Raw genomic sequence first — 27820 nt, forward strand, 5'->3', positions numbered from 1 at the left:
TGATGAACCTAAAATCTACTTTTAAAAAATTCATTTGATTTCTTTTCGCTATTTATAATAAACGTAGCTTTGTTCATTTGATGTTGTTCTGCTCTGAACTACGCAAAAATATTATTTTTTTTACCAGATGTGTTTCCTTAGACCTTAATAATAATATTAAGGAAAAATTCTGAAAAGTTTATTTTATTATAAATATAAAAATAAATAATCTATAACCTCCTTAATTTAACAGTCAAGGACTTTTCTGTATACTACACAACATAGAACTGTAAACTAAGCAATTTAGATTACATAAAATAGGATGAAATAGTTATAACTGCAATTATTTTTAATTTCTTTTGTCATCAGTGGTCTAAATTTACTGATTAACCGACCAACAATCAAGAGTTGAGTGTACCCTTTAATCCAACCGTTATGATATATCCACTTAGATCGAGACAATAAAAGTAATAAAATACAATCAGTTGCACATAAGACAGATGGTGCTGTAATTGTACCACAGAAATGTAATTATACTGACGTCACGTGTTATGTTCATTCTACAGACCAGACAATTTGTTCTACGTGGGTGGCAATGCATCCGGTAACTGGAATATAGTGAAAATATAATTGAAAAAGAAGGAAATACGTTTTTTTACTTTGAAATTCAAAAGATTGTATGTTATTTTGAATGATTAATTTAGTTATGTTATTAAAAAAAGATACAAGTATAAATATATCTACCACTATAACAATCTACTAATTCTTAATATGACTGAAAAAAAAGTTGAATTAAAAAAGTCAAAATTTAACAGATAATTTTAAAAGCGTAATTTTTTTAACTTTTTGGGGATATCTTTTTTAGTAGCTTTTTTTAGTTTTAACTTTTATTTTAGTTTTAATTTTATCTAAAATATGAGTAGACCTAAAAAAAATACGCAGCGCGAATGAAAAGAGTCCTTTACAAGAAACTTAAAGGACAAAATGTTCTTGATAGAAATAAAAACAAGGAATTCAGATACTACTGAACGTGAGCTAAATTTCTCTGGAATGAATAAAAATGTATGTCTATAGAATTTTCATTTGAATACATTTTATGCCAATCTCCGTGACGAATAGTAGCATCTAAGCCTTTCATTCCGAGATCCCGGTTCGAATCCCAGTCAGGTATAGCAATTTTCACATGCTAAAAAATGTCCATTATATATTTCCAGGCACAAGCTTCGAGCTTATATGGTGAATTAATCATCAAAAAAAAATTTAATATTAAAATTCCACTGTGCTTTATATTATATATTTACCCAATAATATAATCCATTGTTAAGAAATTATGAAAAAAAAAGAGAAATACCTTAAATTTTCTATTTAGTCAATGAAATTATTCGTTCAAAAGATTTTTTCCTGCAAACTTATCTGGAAGAAACTTATTTTGGAATCACCAAATAAACTTCCTCAGATAAAAATTACAAAAAAGAATCATCGAAAACTATCTATTTGTAAAGAGTACGGCTTTTACGGTTAAAAATTCAGGATGAACTGATAGATAGCCTTCTCCTGTTTTTATGTCGGTTAAAAATATATTTGAAAGTATAATAATATATATTAAGTGCAACAACAAGTTTAAAAAGTTTAAAAAATTGTGAGAATCTTTTTTTGAAAAAAAATTATTTTTTAAAGATATAAAAAATAATGATCTTTCATTGTAAGTGAAAGTAATAGGTATTTCATATTATAGAGGTTGGAAAAAAACCAACGATTAAAAATAAGAATACAAAAAATAATAACGGTATTTTAAAACAGATTAATATCTTTAAATATTAATTTACATTAATAAAACTCAAATGAAATGAAAGAGTAACTGCTACAATTTTTTCCTTACAAGTGTTCAATGTACGCACCTTTCATTATAGGCAAACATCCAACCCGTAGGAAAATTCGTCCCATACTATAACCAGTATATCTGGAATAATAGAAGTGAAGCTGCTTTAACCATGCGCCTCAAAGCGAGCAGATCAGTAGGTAACAGAGACGCATATACATAATCCTTTATAAAATCATATAGCAAAAAAATCCCATGACATCCGATCGGATGACTTTGGAGGCTACCGTATCAAGCTTTGTGATCGGGTTCATGCCGACGATCCAGCGGTCGGGGAAAACATCAATCAACCAGTCCCGTACAGAGTTAATCCAGTGAGGAAGTGCACCATCTTGTAGGTAAATAAAATTCTCTGGTCCATCTTGCAGTTGTGAAAATAGCCATATACGCAGTATATCAAAGTAAGCAATTCCTGTTACGCTTGCTTCAAAGAAAAAGAACACCCGTAAACTTGCGTCAGGAAATCACAGAAAACATTTCATTTTACAGTCTCTTTCACATTGTAAGAGTTCAAGGGAATTTTCTGACCCCCCCTTCAGATATGAACATTATATGTGCTAACTTTACCATTAAGATGAAATGCTGATTCATCACTGAACACAAACTATCAAAATGTCTTCTTCACGCATCCTCATGCTGCAACGTTTCGATGGCGAAGTCGGTACGCAAAACGTAGCCGGTAGGCTTCAAACCCTCTAAGAGCTGTAAACAGTATGGATGCGTATTTATGCGTTTTCATAAAGCATTTCGTACGGTCATCATCCGCATAGCTAGTTCGCAGCCGCCTGCCCAACAGATTTTTTAGGACTAAGCAGGAAAAATTCTCCGACACGTTCAACATTTTCTTTACATTACCTCGGTCATCCCGTACTTACCCTTTACACAGACGTTTCAATCTGATTATGTCTTTGACGAATGTTATTATCACTCGCAGGATCACAATTATTAAACTTTCTACGGAACGCACGTTGAACTGTAACCACACTTAACAAACTGCAAAACGTAGAAGGCTTTTTGTTTATAATTCACCATCTTTGATAGTGCTGCTGTCAAGTGGAAAAATAGGAAATCAATTTATGGCCGTGTGGGCTACTTAAAACTTTTAAGTCTTTTAAGTAGATTTCATAAGAAAGGTACTTATTGTAATGGGTACCATGATTCGACTTCCAAAAATTTCGATATATCTTCGCGTTTTACATCCCCCAGACCCCAAAACCACCGTCAGCTCAAAAGTTTATATATATATATATAATTATATATATTTAACATTCTTGTGGACACGATAACTGCCGTAATTTTGCACCACTTTCAAATTGTTCCTTAAAAATAACTCTTCCCAAAATATCGATCGAGTTTGGTAATGGCCAAAATCGGACCATGGGGGTTGAAATGGGAGGGGGGCTTTTTCGAAAAAAACAAAATATTGATATAACTTTCTTATTAAGTAAAATATCGAATTCGTTTAAAGTTCCTACTGTTCTTAATATAAGGGCCTAAAAGTTATCTAAGTAAAGTTTTTGATATAACAACCAATGTCCCAGGGGGTGGAAAAATGGGCACAGTATTGAATCGGTTTAAAGTGATCGCTAGTCATCTAAACATTATCTAAACCTTTTTTCTGAAACAATTTTTGATATGACCAACCTATACGACAAGGGATGATCAAAATATTTCTAGAATTGTAAGAAGATGGGGGTTGTCGTATGCTAAACATGTGACAGATTTTTCACATCCAACCAATTTCGTATTGAATAAATTTGAAGTTTTTCTTAACTTTAAGGTGGAAATCTTTTTTATTCCCTACTTAACAGTGGTGAAATCTACCTCCGCATTCCGGCGGCCGAAAGGGATTTTTTGTTCTATTGTAGTCTTAAATCAGCACTGTACATCACATCCATAAAGAGATATTACAACAAATCAAATCTCCGATATTTTTTTTGTACACCCTGTATTTAGGTTTTTCATATTCTGTTCCGTCTTTTCCCGTTGATTTATCACCCAGAAAAATTAAGAGTAGACTACACTACAAGAAATTAGAAATGGAAATTAATTTGACAGTTTATGGCAAATTTCAATACAAGCAGGATTTACTAATATCATAACAGAAGAAAAATATGATTTCTTTATATATTATCACTCAAAATTACGGGCTATCTCCTAATTACAGTACTTTCCACGGACAGAAGATGAATTTTTGTGATGAAAATATGCGATGGCTGATGGCATCGGGTTCGACATTTCGTAGTGTACGTATATAAAAAAATGTTGCAATAAAGATATGGAGATTAGAAAGACAAGAATAATATTTTTAAAAAAACTGAACTACGACATAAGAATATTTCAATAAAGATGTTTAAAATTTAGCGGAACTTGTATAAATTAATTCTAATTTAAGTAATTTTTAATGTTCTCTAAATTAATTAAAATTTGTATTCAATCGTGAATTTGTCTCAATAGTATGTGATATGATTAATAATAATATCCGTATAAAAATTTTAATTTTTTTTAAGACGGTTTTGAAGTGTTGTATGTTTGTCACGATCACGAACTGCGTACGTGTTTTCTAGTAAGCTTAGATGGATTTTTTTCTCTCTTAAACTTGTGAGCAGATACGGGAATGAAATTTTAGAACAACAGCTGTAACTTTTTGAATATCATGCAATGCACGCATGAGAAACCATTTTTCACTTCACTGACCTACAGTAAAAACAAAACACATTAATTATTATGATATACTAAATTCAAAGTTTTCATCACACATTAAAATTCTATTAGTATTACTGTTATTTGAATTAAAAATTAGTTTTGTTAGTTTTACTTTGAGATAACAATATTTTATTAACAATATACTTTTTATTTTATTTTATGAGCTACCGGCTATAAAAGGATGATTATAATTTACAATAAAGAAAAATGAATTCACAAATTTTATAATAATCATCATAACATAAAAAAATTAAAAACCCTAAAAAGATGGTTTTGTTATTTATAACAGAATTTTTACTAATTTGCGTTAATTTTTAAAATTATACAAATAATTATATTCAAATGTTCTTATCTTTAATTAAATATTCATTTTAAAAATAGTAAAACTTTAAATGGAATTAAAATTAATTTGAATATTTTTATAAAATCCAGTAAAATTTAAGTTAATTTCTTAAGAAACTGTAATTAAAACAAGAAATAAATATTAAAAATTAAAATACTCGACTGCCAAAAAAAAAAAAAATTGCTGACAAATATTACTCTTTAATAGGATAATTAAAGAGCGTGCGGGTAACAATTTTGTATATAGTATAACTTTTTTTTAGCATATCCAGGAGAAGACATTGATAGCGACCATAATTTAGTGATAATGCAATGTAGACTGGGGTTTCAAAACCTAAAGAAAAGGTGGTAGATGAATCGGTGGAAATTAGAGAATCTTGATAAGAAAAGGTAAAGAAGATTTTTGAAGAGGACATCGCAAGATGTCTGAATAAAAAAGATAAGGTAGCAAATATAGAAGAAGGATGAGAGAATGTTAAAAAGAAAATTTTTAAATCTGAAGAAGCAAACTTAGGCAGAACAAAGAGAACTGGCACAAAACCTTGGATATCAGAGGATATATTACAGCTGATGGATGAACGTAGAAAATATAAGAATACTAGTGATGAGGAAGACAAAAAGAACTATCGACAATTAAGAAATACTATAAACAGGAAGTGCAAATTAACGAAAGAAAATTGGATTAAAGAAAAGTGCTCAGAAGTGGAAAGAGAAATTATCATTGGTAAAATAGACGGAACGTACAGTACAATAAGGAGAATTTTGTGGTACATAAGTTTAAATGTAATAATGTGTTAAATAAGGATGTTATTAAATAAGGATTTGAAAAGATTAATCAGTGGGTGGAATATATTGAAGAGTTATTACGGAGGAACTGAATTAGAAAATGGTGTTATGGAAGAAGAAGACGATGAAAAGGGAGATACAATACTGAGATATGAACTTAATAGCGATTTGAATGATAGAAAGGTTCTTGGGGTAGACGGGATATCTGCAGAATTACTGCGCAGAGCAGGTGAAGAAGCGATAGATAAATTTTTCAAAGTGGTATGTAATATTTACAAAAACGTCTGATGGGAAGTTCCGTCAGACTTCAAAAAGAGTGCTATTGCCATGATACCAAAGAAAGCAGAAGCAGAAAAATGTGAAGAATACAGAACAGTTATCTTAACTACTCGTGCATGAAAAATCTTAACTAGAATTCTACAAAGAAGAATTCAGAGAAGAGTGGAAGAATAGTTAGGAGAAGATCAATTTGGTTTCAGGAAAAGTATAGGGACAAGGAAAGCAATTTTTGCGGTCAGATTAACAGTAGAAAGAAGATTAAAGAAAAAACCCAACATACATGGCATTTATATACTTACAAAAGGCACTTGATAACGTAAACTGGAATAAAATGTTCAGCATTTAAAAAGTTTAGGGTTCAAGTATAGAGATAGAAGAACAATTGCTAACATTTACAGGAACCAAACTGCAACAGTAATAATCGAAGAGCATAAAAAAATAGCAGCAATAAAAAAGGGAATTCAACTAGGATGTTTTCTATCCCCCGTTACTTTTTAATTTTTACATAGAACTAGCAGTTAATGATGTTAAAATACAGTTTAGATCCGGAGTAACAGTGCAAGTTGAAAAGTTAAAGATGCTACGATTTGCTGATGATATAGTAATTCTAGCCGAGAGTAAGCTATTTAGAAGAAACAATGAATGGTATGGATCCTTCGCAAGAACTACCATATGAGAATAAACAAGACAAAACAAAAGTAATGAAATGTAGTAGAACTAGAGTAAATGGACCACTGAAGAATATACAAATAGGACGAGAAACGACTATGGAGGTAGAACAATTTTATTATTTGGGACGTAGAATTATTAAAAATGGACGAAGCAGGAGCGATATAAAATGCCGAATAGTACAGACGAAACGAGGTTTCAGTCAGAAATATGATTTGTTTACATCAAAAATTAATTTAAAAATCAGGAAAGCATTTTTGAAAGCATATGTTTGGAGCGCAGCTTTAATGAAAGTGAAACTTGGACGATCTGAGTACCCGAGAAGAAAAGAATAGAAGCTTTTGAAATCTGGGGCTATAGGGGAATGTTAAAAATCAGGTAGGTGGATAAAGTCACAAATGAAGAGGTGTTGCGGCAAATCGATGAAGAAAAAAGCATTTGGAAAAATATGGCTAAAAGAAGAAACAGATTTATAGGCCACATCTTAAGGCATCCTGGAATAGTCGCTGTGGGACTGGAGGGACAGATAGGTGGGAAAAATTGTGCAGGCAGGCACCGTTTGGAATATGTAAAACAAATTGTCAGAGATGTAGGATGTAGGGGGTATACCGAAATGAAACGACTGGCACTAGATAGGGAATTTTTGAGAGCTGCATCAAACCAAGTCATATGACTGAAGACAAAAAAAATATATATATGTATACATATTTATATAGCCTACGACCCTCTCAGTAAAGTAAGGATTCCAGTACGATCCCACACATCCAAATTGGTTACACTCCTTTTTGGGCAGTCGTGTAATAAATTATTTGAGTATAAACCACAGTAAGTATATTTTTAAATAAATTAAAATAATTTTTATTTTTTCAAATCTCTAAATTTATTGTACTAAAAACAGCTGTTTTTAATTTTTTTAAATTCATCAGATATTTACTTCCTTGCACGAAGTAAAGAAAGTATTGTGATTGCGAAAAATTTCGTTTTTCAGATTTCAACGGAAATATCCGTTTTGACCATCTCTGAATCCATTTTCACTAGTTTCGGCGTAACGTATGTACGTATCTCACATAACTCAAAAACGATTAGCCGAAAGATGTAAAAATTTCGGATTTGGAACTGTTGTAACATCTAGTTGTGCACCTCCTTTTTGATTGCAATCGACTGAACTAAAAGTGTCTAAACAAGCCCACATCCAAAAAATTTGGATTTTTTACTTTTTCTTAACTGCAGTAATAAACCTTCATCGAGAGCTTTTCAACGATATATCATAAGTGGTATTTATTTTCATTGGTTCCAGAGTTATAGCCAAATAAAATTTTAAATAATGAAATATTTGGATCTTACAAGGGGAAGGCACATCGATTACAATTCGATCCTTTTTTGACTTCTTTTTTTAATTTAAATATATTGATTTATTAATAATTATTAACCTGTGATTGTAAAAAGGTTTTTACGATAAATAATAATTCAATAATAACAATAAAAAATATCAGAAGTTATTAATGAAATAAAATGTTATGTACTTTTCATTTTAAAAAAATGTATATATGTAATTTAATAGGCGCACAAGGAAGTCATGTGGTGTCCATTAAATTTTTTTTTGTTAAGTTTATTATTAATAAAAGTTGACTTTTTCATAGACTTTATTACATTGATTTTCTTAGAATAAATGTTCTACACATTTTAAAAATAAAATTTACGAATTTATTAATCATTTAACAAAGTTATTGAATGTCAAAACTAAAAAAAAATGTTTTTCGTCACCGAACATTTCTGTTTTACGTTAGATATCATGAAAACCTCCAGAAATACAGATTTGGGACCTATTTTATTAGATTATTCAGGTCAAAAAATATAAGAAACATAAGAATCAAGTTTAACCCTAATATACTGAAATTTCACCGGGAAACTGAAATCCGCACAAAAGTTTTTGCTAGTCGCAACTCTATAACATAGCATTTACTGACATGTATTTGTATTAACTTTTTTCTTTATTTCAAGCTTTAGAATCAGTCTCTAGATTACTTTCGTTTCCTTTTGAATCATCTGCACATATATATAAATTTGTATATATATATATTTATTTATTTATTTATATTGCCTATGACACTCCTGGTAACGTAAGGATTCCAACGCGGGATCGTACATCTACATCGGTTCAGCCGTTGAGCTGCTACGGTGAAATAAGCATAACTATATACATACATAATCCTAAGTACATTACACTGCTTTTTGGGTAGTCGTATGAAAAAAATTTCCTATTTTCGCATATCTATTGTACGTTTTGAAGAAATATTTGAGTAATCCTTTTGATTTTTAAGACAAGAGCTTTGGGATATAAATGAAGAAAAACCTCTCCGTAGAAAAATATTAGCATATAGTTTAACTGAATTATTATTCAATAAAAATTGTTATACATACATGAACTTACAATAATAATAATAATAATAATAATAAATTATTGTAATTACCTCTATATTTGATGTTGTTCATTTTCTGATTAAAAATTTCAAGCGTTGCACTGATTACAATGTGTTTATTTCAGGCTGTTTTAGAAGCGTAAACTATTTTTTGTCGAGTAAAAAAGTAAGTTATATTACCACATTCGAGCTTGTTATCTTACGTTAAAATAAGATGAAACGTTTATTACATTTATTATACGTTGTTTACAAAGTTAATTATAATGATTTATAGATCATAAGATACTTGAAAACATCTCGTAATATAAATTTAAAAAAATTATGCATTTAAGAGAATTTCCTTTTCTTTATAAATCATGATAACAGTAATTACACTTTTAGTTACAGATTATTATATTAATTTATCAAGGACACCTTTAATAGTTATATCCTTGACAAAAAAATAAACCATTTATTCTTTTATATGCTAAACCATCCGTTGTTCCTGCAGGTCTTACTTATTTACTAGCCAAAAGGGAACCGTCAAGCAAAATAAAAATAAAAAGTTACGTAAATTGTTTAAATATTGTAAACTGTCTAAAATCTATAAGATAAAAGCAAATTTTTGTTTTGTGTGTGCCCTATTAACTCAGAAAACTACTTCATTAATTTCGATGAAAATTGTACAATTTATTATTATTTGTCCCGGAAGTGTTTACATGCTATTAGTATCCATAATATTTAATTATTTAATAACATAATATTCTTTAATATTAATATTAATCTCTTTCAGGAAATATTAAATAGATTTTATTTTATTACTAGTATACTATTTTACTAAACGTGTTTCTATTTTTTAAGCATATAATAATAAAATGTATATTTCAAAGTGTTTTACACTTATTTTAAAAATACAAGTACTTCTTTCAAAATTATATTAACTGTTCATTTAACCACGTACATGATGAATATGTTTTTGGAAGAATTCATCCTTCTGAGTATTCAATTCTCCAAGTTCATTATTCTGAGGAGTTTAAAAACTCAAACAAGAATTCTTCATTCACCATTGAGTGACTGAATGGTACTGTACTTATGTGTATGTGTGTGTGTATGTGTGTGTGTTGTGTGTGTATGTGTGTGTGTGTGTAAAATATATATATATAGAGAGAGAGAGTGGCATGCAGAGAGCAGAGAACGAAACATTCGAAAACGAATATCATGATAAATTTTAGCAATCAAGCAACTTGAAAAATTACAAATTTTTACTTTTATTACCAAGAGTTGATCGGAGTTAAAACACCTTTTAAATTCTTCATTATTTAATTATTAATATGTTTTAAAATTTTTGGGCTGAATGCTAATTTAAATTAATAATTCAATACGTCTGATATTTAACACTAATTAATACATAACGCTAACAGACATCCACTTATAATCATGCAAGTGGCAACATTTTCAGGAAAAAATCTGATGTGGACATCACATAAATTCCTTGTACACCTCTTAAATTACACATTCACATTTGTTTAAAATGAAAAACTAAATAAAATTTTATTTCATTATTAACTTCTGATATTTATTTATTTTTATTGTTATTATTGAATTATTATTTATCGTAATTTTTTTTTACAATCAGAGATTAATAATTATTAATTACTATATTTCAATTTAAAAAAAAAAAAAATGGAGATGAAGTCTGATTGAAACCGATGTGCCTTCTCCTTTTAGGTAGATTTCATAAGAAAGCTACCACCTATTGCAATGGATACAATGATTCACTTCCGGAAAATTTCGACATATCTTCGCGTTTCACATCCCCCAGACCCCAAAACAACCGTCAGTTCAAAAGTTTATAAAGCTTTCTTGTGGACACGATAACTACTGTAATTTTGCACCAATCACTTTCAAATTGATACATAAAATATAACGACCCAAAATCTCGGTCGTTTAAAGATTCTACTATTCTTTGAATAAGGGTCTAAAATATAATTTGTTTTATATCACCAAACACTGGCCTAGGGGGTGGAAAAAAATGAGGTTTCGAAGACAAAAAATCACACCTCCCTTAATAGGCACAGTATCGAATCGGTTTAAAGTGATCGTTAATCCTCTAAACATTACCTAATACTTTTGTCTAAACTATTTGTGATATGACCAACCCTTACGGCAATGGACGACCAAAATGTTGCTGAAATTGTAAGAAGATGGGGCTTGTCGTATGCTAAACATGTGAAACTTTTTTCACATGCAACTACTGTCGTGTTAGTAAATTTGAAGTTTTTCTTAAATTTAAGGTGGAAATATTTTTTATTCTCTACTTAGCACTCGTGAACTCTACCTCCGTCTTCCGTCGTGCTGAAAGGGATTTTATTTGTATGTTATATATTTGTATCGTCATAAAAATATTTTATTACTATTATGGCTATTATTATTTTATTTATTTTTTTAATATTTCTTTAGGGTAATAAATTGTGTTTATAAGAAATTTTATGTTTGTTAGTTTCTCAATATTCTAGGCGAATCACGAACACGCCACAATAATTATTTTTCTTCACTGGAACTAGGGTTTTATTTTGGTTAGTGTACATAAGATTTATTGTCAATAAAACTATTGTGACAGGTAATTAACATAAATAAGTAATATAATTAAAAACAGAATATTAATTTTTGAACAGTTAGAATTGTTTACAAAAAATAATTTCTTCCATTTGACAGGCAACAAGTCTAATCATAAGCACACCATTGTAGGATGAAAACGCAGACTGATTTCATTAATCTTTAACATCGTTAAGAGTCAATTATATTGTTATTAAACTCAATTTTCTCTTATCTAATATCTCCTTCCTACTTAATAAATAAATAACAAAGTAATCCCTTCTTTCTTTTGTTAGTGAACACTGTCGTTAGGAAATGGTTATTAAATGAAGTAACTACGGTCATGAAGAGAAATGAGCGAAGAACTTCTACAATTCTTTTTAGGTAAATAAATAAAAAAAGTTTCATCCAACTTTTAGAAAGATGTAATCTTTTTAGTAAAAATGTATTTTACTTTCACTTTAAAAAAAAACTTATATCCCAGTAATCTTTCTTAATTGAAAAATGTATATTGTACATTAAACTATTTACCTTGCGAAAATATGTAATCTAAATTTAAATCCTACTTATGTAAATATGTACAAAGGAAGTTTGTTTCGTAAACATAGTTTTGTCATAAGCTGACAAAACATATTTTATTTTAATTCATAATCCTTATTTTTTAAATTTAATGTCTGATTATTTTTCGACATAATCCCTGTTGACATCCAGGCATTTTTGAAATCATAAAACGAGCTAATAACGATCCCTTCACTGAAGAATTAAGTTGTCTGTTCCTCGACAGTCTGTCAAAGTAATTTATACAGTATAATCAAAGTAATTTTCGTTGAATATAATTTTTCCTTTTCCTAAATATATTTTTTAGAATAACTGCGAAATTTCAGTTTTCTAACTACTCTGGAAATAGAAAAATTTGTAATAAGTTAACTAACCAGTGCCTTGTTTTCTAGATATAAGAGTACTCTACAACAGCAGTAAAAGTTAACAGTCTCAGAACTTCTGTAATCCTGTTTGGTGCGCAGACAAAAATCCTCTTTATCCAGTTTAACCCTCTCAGTAATGTTAAACCACCATTAAGAAGAAATCCCGGAAAATGAAATTTCAGATTATAGAATCTTCTTAGTAGCATTTATGCTAAATTTTTACTTTCATTCTTATCCGCTGAAATTAAAAGTAAGGGATATCCTGTTTAATCAGTTTATCCTTACAGCTTATCCTGTTTAATCAGTTTAGGAATCGTTTAAAAAAAATCCAATTTTTTCAGATTTTCCAGTGGCTTTTAAAATTAAAATAAGATCAAAAAATGTAAGGTAACTTTAAATAAAATCCACTTGCCAATTTCATTCTTTTACGCGTAGTGTAAAGGGAAAAATCGAGTTACGTTTTCACAGAATGTTAAGTTTTAAGATTCTATTCCATAAAAACGGTTCATATATATATATAGAATCATCCCTTCAAGCTTCATGTTTCCAGCTCTTCCAGTCTCGACACCTTTCTTCAGTTTCTTTGTAATTCCTAAAGAATTTTTAATTAAACATTTTTCTCTTACTTTTAACAAAAATTTTCTTAAGGATAATTATTCAAAATATCATTTTTCTTGCTATTGGTAAATGAAAGAATTATTGATGAGTAAATAATTAGGGTTTATCTTATATTTATATAAAAATGAATGTTTGTTTGGTTGTTTGTCCCGTATGCGTTCCTATATCATTCATCCGATTGCGATGAAACTGGTGAGTTGTGAGCACGCCTGCGAAGGGTTCTGAATTAGTTTGGACCCGCTAGGTGGCGCTGAGATCGAGATATTTCAAAAAATTATATTTATGGTCTGATTTAGCTCATATTCAGAATATATATTAGTTACGTGAAAAGAAATATTTTTGCAACAAATTGACCAGCAAACTGAGGCTGGGGTCAAGATATTTCGAAAAATTGTATTTATGGTCCGATTGGGCTCATATTCAGAGTATGTGTTGCCTACATGGAAAAAATGCCTCTGCTAACAAATGGACACGCTAGATGACGCTGGGGTTGAGATATTTGAAAAAATTGCATTTATGGTCCGATTTTTCTCATATTCATATTAGTTAGTGAAAATAAATATTTTTGTGAAAAAGGGAAATAGGAAGAAAGGAAATAAGAAAAAAAGGGACGTCTTTATGTTAATTTTAATGAATTTTTCTTGCCTAATATTTATAAAATAAAAATAATTTAATTTTTTTTTTTAAAACATGCTTTTCTTTAAAAATATAAATAAATAACAAAATCAAACAAAAAAAAAATCGTAATAAATAGTAAAGAATAATTCTGTTTGCAAGAAAATTACTTTCAAAAAAATTCTCTATTTTTGCATGACTAAAAATAAAAGCATGGGACATGCTTTAATTACTATAATAATTAAATTTTTTTTTTGTTTGCTTTTTAGTCAAGCATAAACAGAAATTTTTTAAAAGTAATTTCGTTGAAAACATGTTACACTTTACTTTTAAGTATGAATTTTTTTTTTATTTATTTTTTATTTTTTTAAGAGAAGTATGTTTTAAAAATTTCTTTAACTTTTTTACTTTTTAGAAATCATATTTGAAAAAATTTTATTTTCTTAAGTAATGAAATTTGCTTGTAAAGTAATAACTTTACCACTATTTTTTTTTTTTTTTAATTGTATAAGTATTACTTATAGTTTAGTAGTTTATAGTTTAGTTTACTTATAGTTTAGTATTACTTATTAGTTTTGACTTTTAGTTGTTATAATTCTTTAGCAAACAAAAAAATATTTATATGCAGTTTTATTCTATATTATAACCTGGAGAATTAGTTTCTATTACCATAAATTATATAGTTATTTATAACTAAATCAGATGATTAGCGTACATAAATTTAAGAAGGTAAATTTACACTAGTTATATTAAAATCTGCTTCAACAGCCACCTGATCTACTCATTCCGAATCGACAGACAAAATTAATCGAATCGATAGCTATATCTTATCGATTCAGCTCCCTTCCTCAAGAAATTCATCCCTTGTTCTCGTATCTCTGACAACATATTGTCGCGTGTTTGTGGTCGACCAGGATATTAAGAGACTCACAAACTAAATTTTTTTGTAAATTCAATTTATTACTCTAGAAACATATAAAAAAATAAATAATAAAAATAATAATTACAATAATAATAATGAAAATACGTAAATATAACAAACACAATAATAATAATTTCTTAAAAACAGTTAAATTATAAAAATCAGAATACAGTCCAATTCTCTAAAAACGTTAAAATAACTGATAGCAACTGATATTGCATTAACAACAAGATAACAATAGAACAGTCTAAAGATCATATAATTCACTTACTGCAAATATTATTACTTTTGACTGTTTACTACATAATTACGTTACACTTTACGAATGCGTAGAATACTATCACTTCCACTGTTGTTTATCAATAACAGTAATTGCATTCACCCACTGCCCTCGCTGAAATACTCATGACGTATCTTTACTCGTTGTTACCAAACGCTTACTGATGTCATTATTCAAACCGTATCGAACTCGGGCTTGCGAGGCTTACTCTGTTATCGCTTGTTATCACCACAACGCCGAACCGGCCGTGCAGAACTACTGACTCTCTCTACTGCTCTCTGGCTTTATTTATATCCCCTGGCCTGCAGAACCGGTACCTGTCTCATCCCTTTAATTGTTGAAACGTAATAATTTTCATCGTCTGTGCCCTTACATTTTCCTATAAATTCTTATTCCGATCCGGTAACCCTTCTGTTCAAACAACAGCTTTTGGAGGTGACATTGCCTGCATTACATAGAACAGAATGTTAATCGGACCTGACAGTCTGAGAAAAGGATTCCTTTTAATTCCTTCTGGTTCTTCTTTTCATTATTATTTTCTTTTTCTTTCTTCTTAATTGGAAAAATCCGTTACCGTGCTCCGTTATACTGGTCCTGTACAGTATATAAGTGTTCTATACATAAAATATAGAAATACATGAAATTAACATTGGAAAATTTTTTTGTCACCCGACTTACGTTTTTATGTAGAGCCTCATCATTGCATGACGCCGGATAATGAGTTTAATTGAGGTTGTAAGATTTGAGGAATAGGTTGAACCATTGTAAATTAAAGAACATGAAAGATATTTATAATTTTTTTTTGCCCATCAAAATAGTATTTACCTCGTATGTTTAAAAACAAAAGCGTGGGATAATCATAGTTAAAAATGTTAAAGGGATTGTGATCGTTTATTTACCAATTTCTAAGTGTACTCATCTTTTTATAAATATAAAAACATTTAGGTAATTTACTGTACATTTTTATTTTTAGTCACATTATGCTGATGGATGAAAACATATACACAGTATGTCTGAAAAGTTCCTGAACTAAAATTCTGTAGTCGATACAAGTAGCGCCATCTCTCGGATAACCAAGAAACTATGTAGTACGATGTCTGACGAGTGAGTGTACAAAATTTAATCACGTTTCTTCATTTCAGTCTCTAGATATATTCGGCCGCGTACATTGTGTTCATGTGATGTTGTACGATCTCGCGACATGGAACAGAGAAGCCGATAAAATTTCGTGTTCGACTTCAAAAACCTTCGTTGAAACTTATTCTAGTAAGCATTCGGAGATGAAGCCGCATGTCGTACTACACATACACATACACGTGATGAAAGCGGTTTAAAGACTGTAGAGAGTCGTTGGATGACAACGAACGAAGCGGGAGGCCGTCAACAGTTGTTCACGACGAAAACGTTGCGAAAGTGCACGCGCAACTGCTCAAACTGTCCCAACTGATCAAATCCGTGAATTCTAAATTCTATTTGGAAGTAATGAAACGCATGATGCTTCGCATTCGTCGAATCTGGCCCGAGTACCGGGATCCCGGCTCTTGGACTCTCTTACACGATAATGCCTCGGCACACATGACAACAGTTTTAACACGTTATTACGCCGCAAATCAAATCGCCGTCTTATCCCATCCGTCCTATTCACCCAACTTGACTCCAGCAGACTATTTTTGTTCCCGAAAGTTGAAGATGAAAGTCCACTTTTTCGACGACATGCCGGCCATCCAAAGGGCTTGCACCGAGCAGTTGAAGGCGATTCCACAAAATGATTTCTCCAGAGCTTTTGATAGGCTCTACCGGCGCTGCATCGAGTGTATAATTAGAGAAGGGTTCTATGTAGAGCTCTGATGTGAGTAAATAAGTTTATTTTTAATCTGTATGTTTATTTAATTTAGTTTGGGAACTTTTCAGACATACTGTGTATATATTTTTACATGTTAATTGCATTTTTAATAAAAGCGTTCTTTAAATTTACTCGTACATACAATACCCACATGATTTACGGATATAGTGTTTCTACTGTTCAAAGCTACTTACAATGTATTAAAACATACTTCACTGTAATCGATTGTAATGACTAATTATTGTATTGTCACTGGAAATAAACCTACATCGAAATTATCAAGTCAACTAAATAACGGAAAATGAGTGAAAATGTAAAATAAGGTTTGATCTGAGTATAGTAAAAGGTAAATATTGTTGAACGCTAACAAATTATATATTTTTAAGCTGCCGCAACACTTTAATGAAAAATCTGATGTGGACACTACATGACATCCTTGTACGCCTATTAAATTACATATACACATTTTTTGCTGCACTTCATTTAAACTTATTTCATTTGAAAGTGAGATACGATCCTCCAATTCTTTAATAAAGTGAACAATTACACATTTGCATTGTGGTGGACACCACATTGCATCACATTCTTTGTGGTATCCGTATCAGCATTTATATTAGTTTATATATTAATTTTGTTTCAGGTCGCCCAAGTAGTTATGTAGAATAAATGAGAACGTATCGGATCCGTAACCATGCACACATCGGTTCAGATCCGACTTCACATACATATATTTTTTTTACCTTTTTTTAACTTAAATGTATTGATTTATTTAAAATTATTAACCTCTGTAAAAATTTTTGAATTAAAATTAAAAGTACAACAAATTTTATCTCACTAAAAACTTCTGATATTTTTCATATTTTTTTTTATTGAATTATTATTTATCGTATTTTTTTTACAATCAGAGGTTAATAAAATCAATATATTTAAATTAAAAAAAGAAGTTAAAAAAAATATATGTATATGAAGTCGGATTCGAACTGATGTGCCTTTACCTTGTAAGATCCAAATATTTCATTAATTAAAATTTCATTTGGCTATAACTCTGGAACCAATGAAAATATGTACCACATGATATATCGTTGAAAAGCTCAAAGTATACGCGGTAAATCTTGTGTTATATACACTCTTTTAAGGGAAGTATAATAAATTTATAATTTTCATTCATTTTTGATGCCTTCAGTAATTAAAACGTCTTCGTTAGTGACCGACTGCAGTAAAGATTTAAGAAAGAAACATTCATAGGTTTTACCTGTATTTTAATTTACAATTAATTTCTTATTTTCTAATCAATCTTCTAGAATCAATCAGAACTGGTCCAGTACACGTAATTTAAGAGAATAAAATACTAAAGAAAAAAGATTATATTCTCCAGGCCTTTTTTTCAAGTCACTATTCACGCAACATTAAGTTATAAAATTTGTTCCCTTATAAGAAATTTTTATGGATAAAAACCGATGGGAGAAAGATCTGGGTCGACAAGACAAGCATTTTCAAAGTTTCTCCGTTAAAGTAGGGGCCTTTCTAACTTTTTAAAGGAAAAATAAATATATATTACCTCGGCGACTAAAGTACATTGCATATTTTATTACTATTGCGTCTTTGGGAGAAAAAGGATCCATTGACACCTTAGCTTTCTACACGCTTCATCGATTACTACTGTTAAAAAATGTTAAAGGAAATTAATTTTTAAAAATCAATATCTCATAGTCTTATAATTCTGTTTTAAATTTTAATTTTTTTATTACCTTAGGCCCTATTATAAATGCTTATAAAATTACTACTTATACTAAATCTTCTAATCGTAATTAATATTAAACAAACCAGTAATGAAAAATAAAACAAATTACTATTTCTTAAAACTAGGATTTATATCAGAAAGAACATGTATAAACCCATACTTATTTTATTTGTGTACTGTTAGGTAGATTTCATAAGAAAGCTACTTATTGTAATGGTACCATGATTCAACTTCCGAAAAATTTCGACACATCTTCACGTTTGACATCCCCCAAACTCCAAAACCACCGTCAGTTCAAAAGTCTATATATATATATATATATATATGGAAGTGGTGGGGCTTTTTCGAAAAGAATATAGCTATAACTTTCTTATCAAATAAAATATCGAATTTGTTTAAAGTTCCTACTATTCTTTCGATAAGGACCTAAAACGTATTTCAGTAAAGTATTTTTGATATATTTCACCACCCATTGGTCCGGGGGTGAAAAAATGGGGTTTCGAAGACAAAAAAAATCATACCTCCCTTAATACGCACAATATCGAATCGGTTTAAAGTGGTCGTTAGTCCTCTAAACATTACCTAAAACTTTTGTCGGAAACAATTTTCGATATGAACGACCCTTATGGCAAGGGATGACCAAAATATTGCTGGAATAGTAAGAAGATGGGGGTTTGTCGTATGCTAAACATGTGAAACTTTTTTCGCATTCAACCATTGTCGTATTTAGTAAATTTGAAGTTTTTCTTAACTTTAAGGTGGAAATCTTTTTTTATCCCCTACTCAGCATCGGTAAATTCTACTTCGGCCTTTCGGCTTGCCGAAAGGGATTTTTTTTATAATTATATATTAAAGATTACTAAATAAATATACTTATATTAATTACATACAATCATAATTCATAAAAATATTTTATAGGTCCGAAAAATCAATTCATGGGATAAAAAACTTTACATCCTAGACTACTTTTAAAGTATCTACGTTTTGAAAACATGTTATTTTCCATGAAAAATTAAAATAAAGTTTATTTGTTATCAGCCATAAATGCTACTACTAATAAAATCATTTACAAATTTTTGTAACTTTGTTACAGAATTTTGTAAGTTATTCATTTAGTAACATTATAGTAGAAAAAAATTAGAATTCGATTTGATAAACCTTTCTGATATTTTAAAATGACGATAAAATATTAAAAAAACACGACTGGGAAAAAACATTGCTCTTTAATATAGGATAATTATAGAGCGTGCAAGTGACAATTTTGTATATAGTATTTGAGCTGCTACGGTGGAACAAACATACATACACCCTAAATAGATTACACTCCTTTTTAGGCAAAAAATATTTCAAGAACACATGCAGTTTTATTAACAGTCATTAATATCTATGAAAATATACAGATCAGTTTAATAAATGAAAATTGGAAGATTGGTTGCAAAGATATAACAACATTTTCAAGTAACCGTGATCTGCTAGATCGAGAATGTACTTGACGCATGCAAAAGTATCCTTCACCCTACTAACAAATAATACCCTGTTTGAATTTTGAAAATCGGATGATTGTTTGCAGAGATACTATAAGTGCACCTCCCAAAACAGAACCCCAGGGCCACCGAGTTTTGTTACCAGCTGATGATGATGATTGGTCTAGCCTCGCACGAGGTTCTCGCATCACCTCACTACTCTAACCTCACACGCAGTTCCTACAGGAAGCCGATTATTATTAAACAGAATTTTTTTTAAATTAATTTTATTTAACGTAAATATAATTCTGTTATTTTTGTAATATTATTCATTTGTTTGATTTGAATCCTTCAGTTCAAACCCAGGTAACACAGTGGTAGAGGCTCACAGTTCATTAATTCAATTCATTAAAGTTTGTGTTTCAATCGGCAAATCTCCGTTAGTATGTATGTAATACGTATATGAATATTAACTTAAATGTAATTTATTTAAGTTTACTTTCCTCTTGATTGGATATAATTAAATATAATAACAAGACATATTTTATTTATTTTTATTATAAATTAAATTCACTACGTTTCACTTAGTGAAACGTAATTCTCTAAGCTTCTTCAGGCGACAATACACATTCATACACACATCATTCAGAATTCTGTATTAATAAAGATAATATTTTTAAGTAAAATATGTCTTGTTTTTATATATACATACATAGATTATAGGTTATATGTAATATTTATATTTATGACACTCCGGATAACTTGAGGATTCCAGTACAGGGTAATGCATCTAAATCGGTTCGGCCGTTGAGCTGCTAAAGTGGAACAAACATACATACATACACCCTAAATACATTATATTCCTTTTTGGACAGTCATGTAATAGTGTTAGTGAATCCAAAAACAAGAAAAAAACCAAATTGAATATGTGCAGGAGATAAATATTAAAATTTAAAATAGAGAACGCGTACTCTTCAAACAACCCAAGCGCTAAAAATAAAAGAAAAAATTTTTCGATCGGCTTCTTAGCTTGAAATATAATTTTATCTAAAACCTTAAGAAACAGTTCGGTCTCAGCTATTAAACTCTAAATTAATCGGAAGAAATATTTTTATCAAACTTATTGAAAATAGTACCATCAGAAACACACCACACAGTTTTTATTTCGTAACAATTATGATTCAAGGTTAACAACCAATCATCAGAAAAGTTGAATCTGTTTTTTCCTCGATGAAATTCACTACAGAAACTCGAAGCTGTACGTAAGAATATGAAATGTAATTTTTGTAGTGCATGAAAAATTCCATACCTAACCAGGGGACCTCCAGATGAAAGGTCGGGACGCTACAACTCTTGCCACGGAGGTCGACATTATTTATATTAATCTTCTTTCATGATAGCCGATATCAAATTACTCAAAAGGATAATGGTGAATTGAAAAAAAAGTAAAAGAAATCATTAATGAACTTTATGAAAGAAAACTATTAATCTTTCGCTGACTTCCATAGCGTAGTAGGAAGAGATTCTGTGTCAAATTTGGAAGTTTGAATAAAACTCCCGGTCAGGTATATAATATTTTACAAGATTTTTATAATATATTACTTCCAATAGGATAGCGTTAGGAAGAAGTTTCAGCTGTAAAAGTCTCGTCTAATATCTCCAACTTAGTCGCTGAAAAAAAAAAAAATGGGGAAAAAACTAAGACGACCTGCTTTTTTAGTTCAGCATTTTAATAAAGATTTACAAAATAGCATAGATCAGATCTTAATAATCTTCAACATAAAATAATTATCACTCACTCATTTATCATGTTACTTTTCTAATTCCTTAAAACAAGTAAATGAAAGTTTACAGGAACAGTCCACTTTAGGTACTAGACATGACAATGAAATCTTTTACAAAATTTCTACTTTAATTTTTTTTTTTAACTGGTAAAGTATTGCATAACTTTCCCGGCTAGGCCGATCAAGTATAACTTTATAAAAGTATAACATCTCAAAATGAGAAGTCATTTATTTTTTCTGGAATATAATATAGGTGCCAAAGCTACTTTAATTTTAATAATCCATTAAGTGATGAAGAAAGATACAAAAAAAAATGTTAATAAACAAAATTAAAAGTTAGATACAAAATATACAGATGTATCAAGAAGTTCTCTGGGACTTTCATAATCTATTCTACTCGTGAAAATAATGGAAAAATCTCATTTAAACATATGTCCTAAAATGCTTCGTTTGAGAGTTACGGCTAAAGAAGAATTTCGCTCGGATTTCAGCTACCCGATAAAATGAGATCGTACTGAAATTTTTAGAACGATAGTTAATAAAATGGGTTTCAGAACTGTATATTCAGTAGCTTTTGAGAAATCTGGGGTGAAAACCCACAGATTGGGGTAAAAAATCCGGTTTTTTATGTTTGACGTACATTAACTTTGTTAAATGGGTAATAAACACGTAAAACTTTTAAACCAAACTTGAAGAGAATTTAATTCTGGACAAAATGATGTAAGATAAATCGAATAAAACAGAGAAAAGTTAGAAAAATTCGAATTTTATTTAGAAACAGAGCATTACTACATTTATCAGGAAAGTATTTATTAAATGTAAACAAAAACATAAAGTAAAATTAGCTTAGAATTGGATAATACATTAGTTTTTTAAGGAATGTTTATTTTTAATAAAATATTAAATTTTTTCAGGTCTAACAATGGCAGGTGATGTTCCTAGTTTTAAAAGTGTTCCTACAACAGTAAAAACATCTGAACATGATACTGTTTTGCTTCCATGTTACGTTGATAATTTAGGTAAGTTATATATAAGTAAATGTGCACATACAAAACACACTCATTTTTTAAGGGTTTTTTTTTATCAAATTAGCTAACATATATTAGCTAATTTGATACAAAAAATATTAAAATACCTCTTCTTAATAATTCAGTGTAAAGAAAACACCGCCAGACAAAAAACCAAAAATTTTTATAAAGTGATCGGAAAAGGGCGAGCTTTCGGAACCGTTTGAGATCAAAACAGGACTGCGCCAAGGCGATGGACTCTCACCACTATTATTCAACTGTGCTCCAAATATGGTAATGAGGAAATGGCTCAAAAAATTAAACAAGAAAATTAAGAATAAACACACTCGCTTCACACTCACAAGCAAAAACTCACAACACGAACATTTTCACCACTAGAAAGGGCACAAAGATCGGAACGTATGAAAAGGTACTGGGAGGACCCTAAGGTTCAAAGAGTCTCATCAAAGCTACTTGGACTGACTAAATGATCCTATGTGGTCATAAAAGATAATAATAATAATAAAAACAGTTAGTACAAAAATACACTGGAATTCAGCTTACTACAGCATGTTGATTTTCCTTTAATAAAATTTAGAGGATTAAAATTTTTTGCAATTTTTTTGCAATTTTTTGCAATTTTTTTGCAATTTTTTGCAATTTTTTGCAATTTTTTTGCAATTTTTTGCAATTTTTTGCAATTTTTTTGCAATTTTTTGCAATTTTTTTGCAATTTTTTGCAATTTTTTTGCAATTTTTTGCAATTTTTTGCAATTTTTTTGCAATTTTTTGCAATTTTTTTGCAATTTTTTGCAATTTTTTTGCAATTTTTTGCAATTTTTTGCAATTTTTTTGCAATTTTTTTGCAATTTTTTGCAATTTTTTTGCAATTTTTTGCAATTTTTTGCAATTTTTTGCGATTTTTTTGCAATTTTTTGCAATTTTTTGCAATTTTTTGCAATTTTTTGTAATTTTTGATTTTTAAGTTTAAATTTTCAACAAAAATTTTTTTGTTATAATAAGATATTTATATTATATCATTCAATTGATTAATTATTATATTACAAAAAAGAAAAAAGATAATTATATTATAATATATATATTATATATAGTAATATATTTATTTAAATATATCTATTTCTCCCTTTAATATTTAATCTTATAAAATATAATATTTTAATATATAAGAGTTATATAAATTAAAAAATTTATTATATAATAAATAACCTCTTATATTCAATTAAGAATCTTAATATAATATAGATTTTTAATTAAATGTAAAATAGTTTTTGTAAAGATAATCATCTAAAATAAATTATTTAATTAAATGCATCAATTAGATATTTAATAAAAATAATTCTTATTTTTAATTAAATAATTAGTTTATAAGGATTTAATTAAAAACAACCTTTAATTAAATTAAATATGATTTTATTAAAAATAATTTTATTCATTTTAATAAATTTTAAAGTTTAAAAAACCTAAGGAATATAATTATATTATAATAAGTATATATAAAAATATATAATTATTAAAAAAAAAAAAAAAAAAAAAAACCTCATGGTCTAAATTTAAATTTGAGGTTTAGTTTAATAAGATAATTACATATGTTTTATTTAAATATTTATTTTGGTCTTTTAAAAACAAATTTATTATTATAATACTTTTTGTTAGAAATATCAATATCATTTTCTGTTTAAGTTCATTTTTAAGAACTTAGAACCGTCATTTTTTTTTTTGTAAAAAAATTATGACATTTAGTTTAATTATTTATGTTTGTGTGACTTTTGAATGAAAATTTTTACATTCGTTTTTATATTTAAACCATTTTTGTAAAAGGTTGTGATAATGTTAGGGGTAGCTTTATCTAATATTTTTGTGGCTTTGAATATCAACTTTTAAGTTCACTTTTTATTAATTTAATTACTGTTTCTTATTTCAATTAGGTAATGTTAGGGGTAGCTTTATCTAATATTTTTGTGGCTTTGAATATCAACTTTTAAGTTCACTTTTTATTAATTTAATTACTGTTTCTTATTTCAATTAGGTAATGTTAGGGGTAGCTTTATCTAATATTTTTGTGGCTTTGAATATCAACTTTTAAGTTCACTTTTTATTAATTTAATTACTGTTTCTTATTTCAATTAGGTAATGTTAGGGGTAGCTTTATCTAATATTTTTGTGGCTTTGAATATCAACTTTTAAGTTCACTTTTTATTAATTTAATTACTGTTTCTTATTTCAATTAGGTAATGTTAGGGGTAGCTTTATCTAATATTTTTGTGGCTTTGAATATCAACTTTTAAGTTCACTTTTTATTAATTTAATTACTGTTTCTTATTTCAATTAGGTAATGTTAGGGGTAGCTTTATCTAATATTTTCATTTAAATTATTAGCTTATGATTTTATTAACTGTTTTAAGCTATAATTAATTTAACTTCAGTTAGGGGTAGCTTGAAGTTATGTTTTTACAGGGGAGAAGATCCTTTTTTAAATGTAATTTATTTGGTTTTTTGTTTGTAAAATTTCATTTAAGGTTCCTTTAAAATATTATTTTAAAAAAAATTTGATTTTTGTTTTAAAATTTGGCTTTAAATTTATAACGCATGTAAATTTTTGTTAGGTTAAATATCCTTAATGGTTTATTTTTATTTTCAGTGTTAAGGTTTTTTAATTTAATTTTTTAATTTAAGTTATATTTTTTAGAACCAAAAAATGTTGTGCCAGCATTTGCGGTTATTCCTCAGGTTCAAGTTAATTTTTTTAGAATTTAGTCTTATTTAGTTTTAATATTTTGTATTTAGGTGAAATTTATATAATAAATTTTTTTTTTTCTATGTAAGTTTGAGTTTAAACCAGGATTAGATACCCTGTTATTCTTAATTAGTAATTTTTTTCTAAGGTAGTATATTTTTTATAATTGAAATTTAATAGATCTGGCGGTTTTTAAATCTTTTTAGAGGAACCTGTAATTTAAATGATATTCCACGATTTTTTGTACCTTTTTTTTCTTGTATATCTCTGTCGTTGAGTGTAACGAAAGTTTATTTTCTTTTTCTTTTTTAAGATTTATGTTAGGTCAAGATGCAGTTATAAGAAGGTTATTATGGGTTACATTAATTTTTGTTTTTTGATTTTTTAATTTGATTAAATCTGAATTTGGATTTAATAGTAATTTTTTTTAATAAAATTTTTGAATTTTGCTCTTAATTATGTACATATCGCCCGTCACTCTCATAAATTGAGATAAGTCGTAACAAAGTAGATGTACTGGAAAGTGTATCTAGAATCGGACTTTGGTTTATTCTTATTTACAATAAGATTTATTACTGTTCAATTCAGTTGAGTCTGATAGGTTTTTTTTTTTTTTTTTTTTTTTTTTTTTTTTAAAAAAAATTTTTTTTGTGTCTTTCTTTTTTTTTATTTGATTTTTTTTAATTTAGTTAATTGTACAGTGTTGGATAATTAAATTTTATTTTAGAATAATAATTTTTTTTAGTACCTTTTGTATCAGGGTTAATTAATTTTTTAAATTTATTTTTTTTTCCCGAATAGTGAAGATCTATCTTAATCTGTATTTTATTGTGGAATAATTATTTATAAGTTTGGGATTGTTTTGACATGAAATTCATTTCTTTTTATATCTGGTTATCTGGTAAATTGATTCAATCGAGAATTTCTTTTTGTTAATTTTATTTTTTTTTTTCATTTTGAAATTTTATATTAAGGTGGATAAGCTCTTTTTTATGTATATAATTTATTTTTTTTCTTTTTCTTGTTGGATTAGAATCTTTCATCATTTAAAGTTCGTTGTAGATTAAAATATTCTTTTTTTTTATATTTATTTTTTTACTGGATTTAAATTAATTTTTTTATTTTTAATTATGATTAAATTAGTAGATTTAAAAATTTCATTTATGAATTAGGCAAGAAATAATTTCGCCTGTTTATCAAAAACATGTCCTTTTGTAATTTATTTAAGGTTTGACCTGCTCAATGATTTAAATAGCCGCAGTATTTTGACTGTGCTAAGGTAGCATAATAATTAGTCTTTTAATTGAGGTCTGGAATGAATGGTTTGACGAAAATTATACTTTATTTTTGTAATTTAATTTGAATTTTATTTTTAAGTTAAAAAGCTTGAATTTTGAAGAGGGACGATAAGACCCTATAGATCTTTATTTTATTTTTGATTTTTTTTTTTTAGTTTATTTTTAAAATTTTTATGAATTAAATTTTGTTGGGGTGACAAATAAAATTTTAATCTTTATTTTTTTTTTACATTTTTTTATGTCTGTTTGATCCTTTATTTTGATTAAAAGATTAAGATACCTTAGGGATAACAGCGTTATAAATCTGGAGAGTTCTTATTGATAGATTTGTTTGCGACCTCGATGTTGGATTAAAAGTTTCTGTGGGGTAGGTTTTACAGTTTTAGGTCTGTTCGACCTTTAAAATTTTACATGATCTGAGTTCAAGCCGGCGTGAGCCAGGTTGGTTTCTATCTTCTTTAAATTTATTCTGATTGGTACGAAAGGATTTTTGGTAATATAATAATTTATTTACTAATTTGGCAGATTTAAGTGCTTTAAATTTAGAATTTAATAATGTATTTTTACAGTTAGTAAATGTTTATTCTTAGTTCTTTTTTTTTATTTATTTTTGTTCTTTTGGGTGTTGCTTTTTTTACTTTATTTGAACGTAGGGTTTTGGGTTATATTCAATTTCGTAGGGGTCCTAATAGGGTTGGTTTGTTTGGTTTATTACAGCCTTTTAGAGATGCTTTAAGGTTATTTAGAAGGGAATTTTATTTTCTTGTCTTTGGAAATTATTTAATTTATTTTTTTGTACCTATTTTGGGTCTTTCCGTTTCTTTAATTTTTTGATTAATATTTCCTTTTAGTTTTAATTTTGTAGGATTTTCTTATTGTCTTTTTTTTTTTTTTTGTTGTTCTGGTTTAGGGGTTTATTTTATTATAATTGCCGGTT

At 28.4% G+C, this 27820-nt stretch overlaps 1 protein-coding gene across 1 annotated transcript in view; it reads left to right on the forward strand.

Annotated features, from left to right (window-relative positions):
* Nucleotides 1-27820, forward strand: part of LOC142318930 (neurotrimin-like) — a 160973-nt gene that overhangs the window by 59606 nt on the left and 73547 nt on the right. Inside the window, exon 2 of the mRNA XM_075355614.1 lies at nt 22738-22842. Coding sequence (XP_075211729.1) covers nt 22738-22842 — 105 coding nt within the window. The remainder of the gene's footprint in view (nt 1-22737; nt 22843-27820) is intronic.

Source organism: Lycorma delicatula, chromosome 2 (genome assembly GCF_047948215.1).
Source record: "Lycorma delicatula isolate Av1 chromosome 2, ASM4794821v1, whole genome shotgun sequence".
Taxonomy (NCBI): Eukaryota; Metazoa; Arthropoda; class Insecta; order Hemiptera; family Fulgoridae; genus Lycorma; species Lycorma delicatula.